General features: G+C 36.3%; 2 protein-coding genes across 2 annotated transcripts in view; both read left to right on the top strand.

The window, feature by feature from the left end:
• LOC112154786 (sterol 26-hydroxylase, mitochondrial) overlaps window positions 1-1,454 on the top strand; it is a 9,267-nt gene extending 7,813 nt beyond the window's left edge. Inside the window, exon 9 of the mRNA XM_024285965.2 lies at window positions 148-1,454. Coding sequence (XP_024141733.1) covers window positions 148-264 — 117 coding nt within the window. The 3' untranslated portion in view covers window positions 265-1,454. The remainder of the gene's footprint in view (window positions 1-147) is intronic.
• Window positions 1,455-3,895: 2,441 nt separating this feature from the next.
• On the top strand, window positions 3,896-9,517 carry LOC112154787 (serine/threonine-protein kinase pim-1). The gene is made up of 9 exons (XM_024285966.2): window positions 3,896-4,054; window positions 4,409-4,600; window positions 4,746-4,916; window positions 5,007-5,101; window positions 5,211-5,258; window positions 5,344-5,562; window positions 7,128-7,308; window positions 7,374-7,547; window positions 7,619-9,517. The coding sequence occupies exons 1-9, from the start codon at window positions 4,015-4,017 to the stop codon at window positions 7,708-7,710; spliced, it is 1,212 nt and encodes a 403-aa protein (XP_024141734.1). The 5' UTR covers window positions 3,896-4,014; the 3' UTR covers window positions 7,711-9,517.
• Window positions 9,518-10,506: the final 989 nt, after the last annotated feature.

The following is a 10,506-nucleotide window of genomic DNA, read 5'->3' as shown; positions in this document are numbered from 1 at the left end:
AAATCACATTTAGAAGACAGAATATAAATGGGATTAAAGTAAAATGTTTAGATCGGGATGTCTCAAATACACACACAGTTTGCATTACAAGACAGAACTGTTTTTCTGTTTTTAATTTTGACTTTTCTTTTCTTTTCTCTTCCTCAGCTTGTAAGACAGTTTGAGATAAAGCCAGATCCTGCAGTGGGAGAGTTGAAAAGCATCAACCGCACAGTGCTGATTCCAGACAAGCCTCTCAACCTTCACCTGGTGAACAGAGGATGAAAAAAAAAGCCGTTCAAATTGCTTCTACAGATCAGTTTGATCCAGAATGTGCACTAAGCTTTATGTGCTTTTTTTTCAATAATAGATGTATATCCCACTGTGTGAGCATAAGACGTACAATGCATGTGTAAAATGAAGCATAAAATGCACATTTTATTTTTATACTGACAATATATGTTTTCTAAGTGCTACACGTTAAATAACAAAGCTGCTATTTTCGTTTTTTCAGAATTATTGAGCAACTCACAATCGAGTTATAGGATCTAATAGATGGAGGGTAAAAAAAATATTTGGAAAAATGTTTTTCTTATCATTTGTTTCCTTGTTTCCTTACAATTTATTCCAAAAAATATACTTTCTATTTACTGGTAAATAGTGCAATTAAATGTGAAAAAAGGTTAATATTCTAAAGATAAAAAAAAAACAAATTCAGAGGCATCATCCACTTTAATGATTTACTGAGAGTACATGAAAAAGCCAAGATGCAATAATGTGGATTTTCAAAACTGGATGGTCTTAGAACCCTTTTATTACTGGAATGTGATTGTATGACTCACGGTTCAATGAAAGCTTGCAAAGCTTCACCTGTGATATGACCTAAACTTTAGATCATTTGCTGTTTTTCCTTTTAAGGAAGTAATAAAACACTCCACTTTTTTCATTTATCAAGAACATTGAGTATATTCATGTAAACCCTTTGATGCATATTGATGCGAATATGCAACTACAGCTCCAAAATTATCTTAATGTAGCATGTAATTGACATCATGTGACTTTTTTTTTCAAAAGTGGAAAAAAATCCAGGTACTGAGGGGTCAAGCAGCATAATAATCCATTTCCAGTTAGAACTTTTCCGACTGAGCTCATGCACAGTAGCACGGTCAAAGTGAACTGTGCTTTTCGAGGACCAAACTGCCCTCCTCTTGATCTTTGAAACAAAGTCAAATCCTCCCACCAGTCGTTCCACTTTTCTGCTTGTTGTGGTATTTCACATCTACATGAATGTTTTTCTTTGGCAAAGATTAACTAAAGGGTAAATTAATTTGCTCATTGATGTGAATCTCCTTTCTGTAGCCTTAGACCCTCACCTCAGATATGAATAAGGTCACAGCATAATCAAATTAAACTTGTAGACAAGAAAACGCCTCTCACATGTTTTTTTTTTTCAAAATAAAAGCATTATAAATCCATTCTCCTTTCTCTTTCTCTTCTGATGTGACATTAACATGTTTAAATACACACTACATTTACCAAAAACTAAACATAATTCTATATATTAGACAATATGTGATTTATTGAATCAGTGACAATTAATTATGACTTATTATTTTTGTCTGATAATGCTAAAAAGACCAGCTGGTGTGTCCTCTTTGTTGCTCTCCTATGTGAGGTCCCTCAAAGGTCTGCTATTAGACCCATCCATTAATATAATGATTATCAATCTTTTTTTAGACACTCAGGTTGTTGTGTCTAAATTCCTTTACTACATAGTGCATTATTTTTGAGCCATTTTGTAGAGCTGTCTGAATCCACAATTCCAAAATCTAGTGCGAAAAATCAGTGTGCATCGATGCTCACTAGAATGATGAATATAGAAAACAATGTATTGCGTTTAAATTACTTTTAATGGTTTATATGAACCATCCAAGTTTTTAAATTCTGTCGATTAATACATTTTTACATGTATTAAGTTTTTACTTTATGAAATCTATGACATCTGAATAGCTTTTAAATTTAGCAGTTTATATATATAGTCCCGCACTATATAGTCTTTTTGTAGTTAAGGATTCAGAGAGAATTCATTGCTTAAATCTCACTCTCAGGTTGAATACAAATCAACTAAATGTTGCATCTTTCATCAATTTCTTGCTTTGGTTACAATTCTGTCATACAATTCCTGCTAAAATAATAGAGGAAGATTTTGAAATTGAAGAGCTTGGACTTTTAAATTTTATGAACACTTTGAACAACTCAAAACAGAGAGCATTGTTTTTGGTGACACCTCTACATCTGACTCTGTCAGAAATGTGGGGTTTTCTCTTGGACAGCTGTTTTAAATTTGACAGATTGAAAATGTGGTCAAATTGAGCTGTTGTCACTTGAGCTTTTTAGCTAAACTTTCCCTGTCACAGTGATCTTGAAACACCATCCACGCCCTGATTACCTCTCACATAGATTATTGTAACTCTGAACTTCAGTGTCACCTATAGCGATCACTGAACTGTCTCCAGTTATTTAAAAATGCAGCAGAAATGGTGGATTTAAAGCCAGCTAGAAAGAATATGTTCCGTTACATTTGGTAAAAATGATATAGGTTTAAAGAAATTGTGAGAAAACTGGATTTTGATCTTGGATAGACAGTCTAAAAGGGAGGAGGAAAGGCGTGCAGAGTGGAAACCAGTGGCCAGGTGGAATATTATCACACAGAGGAAAAAGATAAATGATAAATAGTGAAAAGTAAGGGACCCGGGACAGAACCCTGGAGAATACAACATGAAATTCTTGGGTTTAAAAGGACTAAAAATTGAAATAATCATACAAGAATGAAAATAAGAATAAAACCATGTCTGGGCAGTGTCAGTTTTGAGGAGACAGTAAAGAAGTATTCATAAGAGATGTCAAATGCTGCAGTCAGGTGATAACAGATGGTCAGCTTTAATGGGGTTTTTCATTTCAGAGTTTCCATTGTCAATTATTGCTTGTTCAGCCCAAAGATCACATAAAAACCTTTCAATGTAAATGTTGTTCAATTCTAGGCCATTGGTATACAAATCATTTAATAATTATGAATTATTTTGTCTTGTGTAGGACTTTTCATTGAGCAAATATGATTAAATTAAGAATATTTGCACACTTATGAGTCTTTTTTATGATTTATAGGGCAGCGACACTGAGTATAGTGGGTGCACCCCCATCCACTATACACTAATTTTCAATATGGGGTGTTGCAAGAAATTTGTCTTTGTTATTTGATAGAGTTTTGCCAACAAAATGTTTACAGACTGCAGACAGATGGAGACAGTGGAAATGAGTGTGCAGACAAACTAGAGATAAACTCATGCCAACAGACAAATGCTTCCCTTAGCTTTTTATCTACTTTTAAAGAAATGTTTCTGTCAGAACAAGACAAGTAAAGGAAAATGTGAGAAACAGAGACTTTAAAAAGTCAAATAAAAGCATTTGAAGGTGAGAGAGTTTTTTCAGAAACAGATTAATCTTTAAACAACAATAAAAGCAGAACAAAGGCCCGCTCGGTTTGATGCAAACCATGAAACACCTATTATTGCAGTTCCTCAAAGAACCACTAGAGGCAGACTACAGAAGAGAGCTATCTACTTTTAAAATACCCTAAAATTGTTGTATAAAAATTATAAATATGTTTGCAATATATTTTCCCAACAAAACAAGTTTTTGTAGAATCATACAGTGATGCAATAGGCAGTAAGATCACTTGAGGAAATTTAACAATCAATTTTACAAAGATTAGTTGACTAATTCTAATAATTGACTTGGTTGCTTTTCCTATATTTTTTAAATGTTGATTTGAATACAAATTCGAAAGCAACTCTTTCCCTAAACAGAATTATGATATCACTATCGTAATATACAAAGTTACCTAGCAACAGCGGCACTGGAATGTTTGCTTAAGGAAAATGTGTTGACATTTTATAACTTGGATACCGTCATGTAAAACGATAAAGCAGTTATCAATTAATAACTCAAGTTTTTTTGACTAAAGGAAAAAAGGAAATGAAGAAAGATTCAACAAAGTGCAGGAAAAGTAGTGTTGGTGAGTGACAGTCCTAGAAAATAGTTAATAGTACTTTTAAACTGCTCAGCAAAATCCATATAGTTCTGCTAAATGAATGTTACTAAAGTATTCAAAATAAATGTTGCCAACAAGTTTTTGGTGAACCATGTTGAGGTGTAATAAGCAATATAGTCACGAGGATAAAAAACACATTTTCCAACCCCTTACTCCAACAATAAATGCGTTCAGAATAAATACAAAACAAACCTATAAACACTATTTACATAAGTGCAGAAAGTCGTCATTGACGTTTTATCGGTTTTATTTTATTCTGTACTCATCTGTGATTGTTAAAAGTGTGCTGCATAAATAAAATTTATTGTTGTTTTTTAGGTTCCAGCTGCAGCAAATCCCAGCAAAATCAAACACCTTTAGAGGAATTGACTGAGCCAGAACCCAGAGCCACTCCACGGGAACCCACCAGAGGAAAATTAATGAAGAGTCAGGAAGATTTACACAATAAAAAGAAACCTTTTCCTAACATTGACAGTGAAACGATGGGCTCCTCATGCAGCGTTATTAATGGTAGGCTATAAGATGAGTGATGCAGATTTGTTGAAATGTCAAAATTTTATATTATTTCTTCTTGAAGGATTTTTGGTAAACAATTTCTGAGTTAGAGATCGTTTTTGAATTTTTGGTTTCCTTCATTCTGTACTTTTCTCATCAGGTGTGAGGAAAAAACTCCATAAAATGGGCCGCGTCAAATATGACTTTTGCAAACATGCATTAAAGAAGAATATGGATGCTGCTGCAAAAGGGAAATCACACAGAAAGTTGGACAACCCGGAGAAAGACAAACAGAAGATCAAAGATGGCCGCTCAGCCAAAGAACAGAACGGTTGGCCGAAATTCAATCATTAGTTGAATATGTAAAATCAGATTTAAAAAATGGTCATCAGAGTTTATCTGAATAAATGTTTGTGTTTAGCTGAGTTTGAAGCCAAATATGTGCAGCTGGATCAGCTGGGCGAAGGAGGCTGTGGATCAGTATTTGCCGGCTACCGCAGATCGGATAATCTACAAGTAATATGAAGCTATGATAAAAACACAATTCATCGCTGGATTTCTTTTGTTAGAGTTCTAAAATAAAAGTTTAAGGCAATTATCTAACCAGATTTTTTGTGTCCTGCAGGTAGCCATTAAACACATTCCAAAGTGCAACGCTCCGGTGAAACTGCATGTGAGCACTCCTGCTCTGAATGTGTTTCTGTGAGCAGATCGTCCTCCTCATCCTCCTTATCCTTCATCTTGTTGCGTTTCTTCAGGATGAAAGCGGGCGGCTGCTCTACATGGAGGTGGCTGTCATGCTTAAACTAAAAGATGAAGCCCTGCATACGTTTGACAAAGCGTCACCCGTGGCATTGCTGGATTGGTACGATGTTCCCAAGGAGCTCATCCTGGTCATGGAGAGACCAATCCCAGCCATGGACATGTTGGATTTCATCGAAAGCAAAGGAGGGACACTGCAAGAAGATGAAACCAAGGTAGGCTGGCATTCAATGACATTGAACATACTGTACTGCAGTCGGACAGAGTAAAGCAACTGCAGTTGTCTCCATTTTTCTCAATGTTTTTATTTTGACCTCTCCACCCAAACCACCCTTTTAAGCTCTCCTACATGTGGTGGGCCCGTGGGAGAGTGATCCCACGTTTTTGCTCCGGGCTGGACCCAACCGGGGCCAGTAAAAGTAACCCTGGTCACCAAGTGCTGCCCTGCAAGCCCCAACCCTTGGCCTGGCTCTAGAGTGGGGTCCCTGTGATGCCTATCTGGGCGATTTCCCCTCACAAATGAGGGGAAATCAGAGCACGAGAGCAACTGCTTTTATCCGGTTGGTGTACTGTCTAGAGTGGTGAAGAGAGAGCTGAACCAGAAAGCAAAGCTGGTCGACCTTCTTTCACCCACTTATAGTTATGAGCTCTGGGTCATGACCGAAAAAACGAGGTCCTGAATACAAGTGGCTGAAATGAGCTTCCTTGGTAGTGTGGCTGAGTGCTCCCTCAGTGATAAGGTGAGAAGCTCGGTCATCCGGACAGAGCTCGGAGTAGAGCCGCTGCTTCTCCACATCAAGTGAAGCCAGGAGGTATCTGGTCCAGATGCCTCCTGGACGCCTCTCTGGGGGGATGTTCTGGCCATGTCCCTCTGGTAGGAGGCCCCAGGGAGAGATTACATCTCTTGGCTGTCCTGGGAACACCTTGGGGTCCCCCCAGAAGAGATGGAGTAAGTGACCAGGGAGAGGGAAGTCTGGGCTACTTAGTTTCACAAACAGGCAGACAGCTGGTTCCATGAGGCAGGTTTATTGGTTCAGGCAGGAACTAAGCACAGCTACAAGTCCACAAAGCTAAATCAGGGTCAGACAGACATAGGTCAATCGAGCATCCAAGAGGAGACAAGAGTTGTCAGACTCCAGGCGAGGGTCAGGGCAGGCAGCAGGCAATCAGAGAATAAGCAGGGTCAGAAACAGGGGATCAGGTCCAGATAGAAACGCTCAGTAATGCAGGCAGAGTGGCACAAAACAACACTTAAGACTGAGTGAGGCTCTGTGCAGTGCTTAAGTGTCCTGTGGGCGATTGGGAAGCTAGCTGAGCAGCATCCAGGAACTGTGCGCTAGGGTTGATGGGAGATGTAGTGCAGTTAATACTATGGATGTGGCTCCCACTGGTGACCAGAAAGGGAGACAGAGCATTGACTCCTGACACTCAAATGGTAAATTGTGTGTACTTGTAAAGTGCTTCTCTACCTTCCTAGAAGGTCCAAACAGCTTTACAGTCACATAGCCAGTCACACACATTTACACGGTGGTGGCAGCTCTGCTACCAAACACTGGCGCCAACCTTCCACGAAAGCCCATTTGGGGTTCAGTGTCTTGCCCAAGGACACTTCAACACATGGCAAGGCAGGAATCAAACCCATAATCTTCTGATCAGGAGTTGACCGCCCTACGGTTGCACCACGGCCACCTATAGCTTATACTGCTGACCCCGCGACCCGGTCCCGGAAGATAAATGGAAGGATAGATGTGTTTTTATTTTGTCTCTTTATCTCTGCCAGATCATAATGAAACAGCTGATCAAGACGGCAATAGATCTCAAGGACAAAAACATCTTCCATCGTGACATAAAAATTGAAAACATCTTGATTGAGACGAGTTCCGACGTTCCCCGTGCACGTCTCATCGACTTTGGAGTGAGCTGCGTGACCACGGAGCGATCCCGTTACAGAGTGTTTACAGGTAACAAATCTGCACCAACAAACCCGAGAGCGGAAAGACAAGCGTCAAATGTTTGTTTGTTCCAGGAACACCAAATCACGTCCCTCCAGAATTGCTGACAAGCCGCAGGTACAGAGCCGGACCAACCACCGTGTGGCAACTGGGAGTGGTTATGTTTGAAACCTTCAACAAGTCGGAGAACTTCACCACAAAAAAGTTCATCAAGAAGAACCTAAAGATCAGAGAGGACCTGTCGGAACGTAAGAACACCTCTTGTCATACGTTTCTGCTGTAGCTCTCAACTTCATCATCAATTGTCATCTTTCACCAGATTGCCAAGATTTTTTACGGGCTTGTTTGAACACTTTCCCCGAGAAGCGCCCCAAGCTGAAGGATCTGATGTCACATTCGTGGCTCAAATGACACACAAACACCGTACTTGATTACAATTATATATGACAATTTGATGTAAATTGATAAAAAGCAACATTAAAAGTCAAAGAGCAAATTAACTTTAGCCACATTATAGAAAAAAAGAAAAACAGTACTGTTTTTATTCTAAGTCATTTTGTTTAGTGGAGGAACAAACTTAGAAACTTAAAGTGTATTGCTTTAAAATTTTAGTCCAGACCGAGTTTGATTAAGGTTTGTCATTTTTTTCGAACAAGAACAACAATAAAACAGTAAAAACCAAACAAACAAAAATAAAAAGAAACAATGCAAATTATCCCACAATCAATCTTGAATGCAGAAAAAGACGTTCAGAGTTCGAAAACGGGCTTTGGATGAAGCTAAAAGCTTATGAAGTCCAAACCCCTTTGTTCTTTTACTGCCCAAATTAAATATAAAATTATATATAATCATATTATGAAATCTAATGTAGTGATAATCAATTATTTTGCTGCTGATTATTGTATTAGTTGAAACTGTAAAATACGCACAAGTTTAAACTGTTTTACATCCTGGATTAACTGTCATTTCACTTTTTTTGTGTAAATTCAGGGCAAATGCTAAGAGGGCCTTGGCCTCCAGGGGGCGTCATAAATCAGAAAAAAATATTTAATTGAGTTACATTTAAACCAGTTGCAACATTTTTCTCTTTAAAATGAAAACACTAATAGAAACACAAATGTAAAGTGATGCCCAATCAATATTATTAAAAATAATTACCAAAATTATTTCCCTCTCTTTTTCTCTTTTTCCTACTGGAAGGGGAGAATTGATTAATTTGAACCTGAGAAATTGTAATAAAGAGAAAAAGAAGGGGAAATATGTTTACTCAAAGGAAAACTACACTTGCTTACCCCTACTCTTTACAATAAAAGACAAGAAAAGATATCCATCACTTTGTAGTAGTGTAATAGATCCCCCACTTTAAATCTGGACTGATTCTCCTTTTCAATTTTTAGGAACATTGCAATTTCTGCTGTTTTTATTTATTTATTTTTTTAGATCTTTTTACTGAAGTTAAAGGTAATTGCAAAATATAGTTTATTTATATGAATATTTAGATCAATTTATAATAATCTGAATATAAACAAGCAAACTATAACTTTGAGCATTTTCTAAAAACACATATTTGGTTTATATTTGGTTAGTGAAAATGTAGTGTTTTAAATAGGTAGAAATTTTCCGTTCTTTTAAACAATGATAAAGAGTATTTAGATTCGAAGTTCAACAACAGAAACTGCACAGGGTATTGATGGAATGAAATAAGGAAACACGTGCAAAACCAAATATTGTTGCCATCTGGAAAAAACATGATAGGATCAAATGCAAACACTGCTTTTAGATGTTTACAAAGATATAAGAAAAAAACAGACCTCCGCTTTCATTGAATCAAGTCCGAGTTACTCTGCTCCCAATCATCTCACCAATAATTAAGTATACATTTGTGCAGAGTCATCAATAATTATTCACCAGTTCAATAAAATCTCAAATTCTTCAGATAACTAGTGCTTATAGATTAATTAACAAGGAATATACTTTTCTGTCCCTACAATGCACAGAATCACCACAAACTAGTCATTAATCTAATATATATGATATAATTGTATATAATTTTACTGGGAATCAGTTCCATTGATAACCAGAAAGTATTGTAGCTGAGGATTTTTTGTACCTTATTCAAAGTATTTCCAGAAAAATGTTTTACCCCTGTCAACTGAAGAAAGTTTTGTTTTTCCTCAAAATCCCTGTGCATGTGCTAATAAACATTTTGCGTACTTGATATCACAGTGTAACTCTATCTCAAATCAGCCATGAGGGCAGTCTGCAAGAACTGGTGTGTGCAGGTTTGGTGAAGATGGGAAATAAAACATAAAGAAGAGCTAGTCAAAACAAATGCTTATCAAAAAATCCACATGGCAGAACATTTCTGAAATATGTTAAGGAATTTGAGATAATGAACAATGAGAAGTCTGGCTTTGTGCAAGCATGCTGAATTTAGTATATAGTGACTAAGATGTGCCAGTTAAATGTTTGGAGAGTGAATGGAAAATTATTTTCTACCTTATGGAATATGATTTACCAGACTAACATGGGATTTTGATTCCATCTTCAATTGTTTGTATAGGTCAGTTTTAATGTACCTAAAAAGTGCATCTCCTTTCTAGACAGGTATTTAAATAAGCTAAATGTTTTAACAGATTTATTTTATTATATTTAAATGTTTTGTAAATACACCATAACAATTATTTTATAAAAATTGTTGTTTAATGTGCTCAAAGTAATTTTTTCTAAGCCAACCAACTCAATGTAGCTTTATCTTCAATTTGCAGAGGCAATTTTAAGTGCTTTACAATATCAAATAACATTTTTTTGTAGACAGCATGCAAAAACAATCAAACAAAAATGGAGAAAATTTTAAAGCGCTTGCAATATAACCATAAAACAATATGAAATCAATTAATTTAAACTCAAGGTATCTTTGATTAAAAAATTGCCTTTTTGTTATTCATAATAATAATAAAACTAAAGCTTTTTTAAAATATATTTTTTGAAGACTTGAGATTGAAAAGCTGAAAAGTCTACTAAGACAAATATAAATTTTCACTCTTATTTTTGAGAAAATTGGTGCTAAATAATAACATTTTAAAGGCTTATTTTCGAATAGTTCTTTTAATTAATATTTTTAGATAAAAAACTGTCTCTAAAACACATCAGATATCCTCAGGGTTCCTCCAATCCTTGTTTAATAACTGAAATAGACTGTGTCAA

This window comes from Oryzias melastigma, linkage group LG21, assembly GCF_002922805.2.
Source record: "Oryzias melastigma strain HK-1 linkage group LG21, ASM292280v2, whole genome shotgun sequence".
In the NCBI taxonomy this organism is placed as follows: Eukaryota; Metazoa; Chordata; class Actinopteri; order Beloniformes; family Adrianichthyidae; genus Oryzias; species Oryzias melastigma.
The sequence above is the reverse complement of the archived record's forward strand: the minus strand, read 5'-3'. Positions and strand labels throughout refer to the sequence as shown.

What these genes read in the sequence shown, in the direction of transcription:
- LOC112154787 (XM_024285966.2), top strand. Translation starts at nt 4,015, where the DNA reads ATGAAGAAAGATTCAACAAAGTGCAGGAAAAGTAGTGTTG. An exon ending in CTCATGCAGCGTTATTAATG is followed by an intron (nt 4,601 to 4,745) that starts GTAGGCTATAAG and finishes TTTTCTCATCAG; the next exon opens with GTGTGAGGAAAAAACTCCAT. An exon ending in CAGAGAGGACCTGTCGGAAC is followed by an intron (nt 7,548 to 7,618) that starts GTAAGAACACCT and finishes ATCTTTCACCAG; the next exon opens with ATTGCCAAGATTTTTTACGG.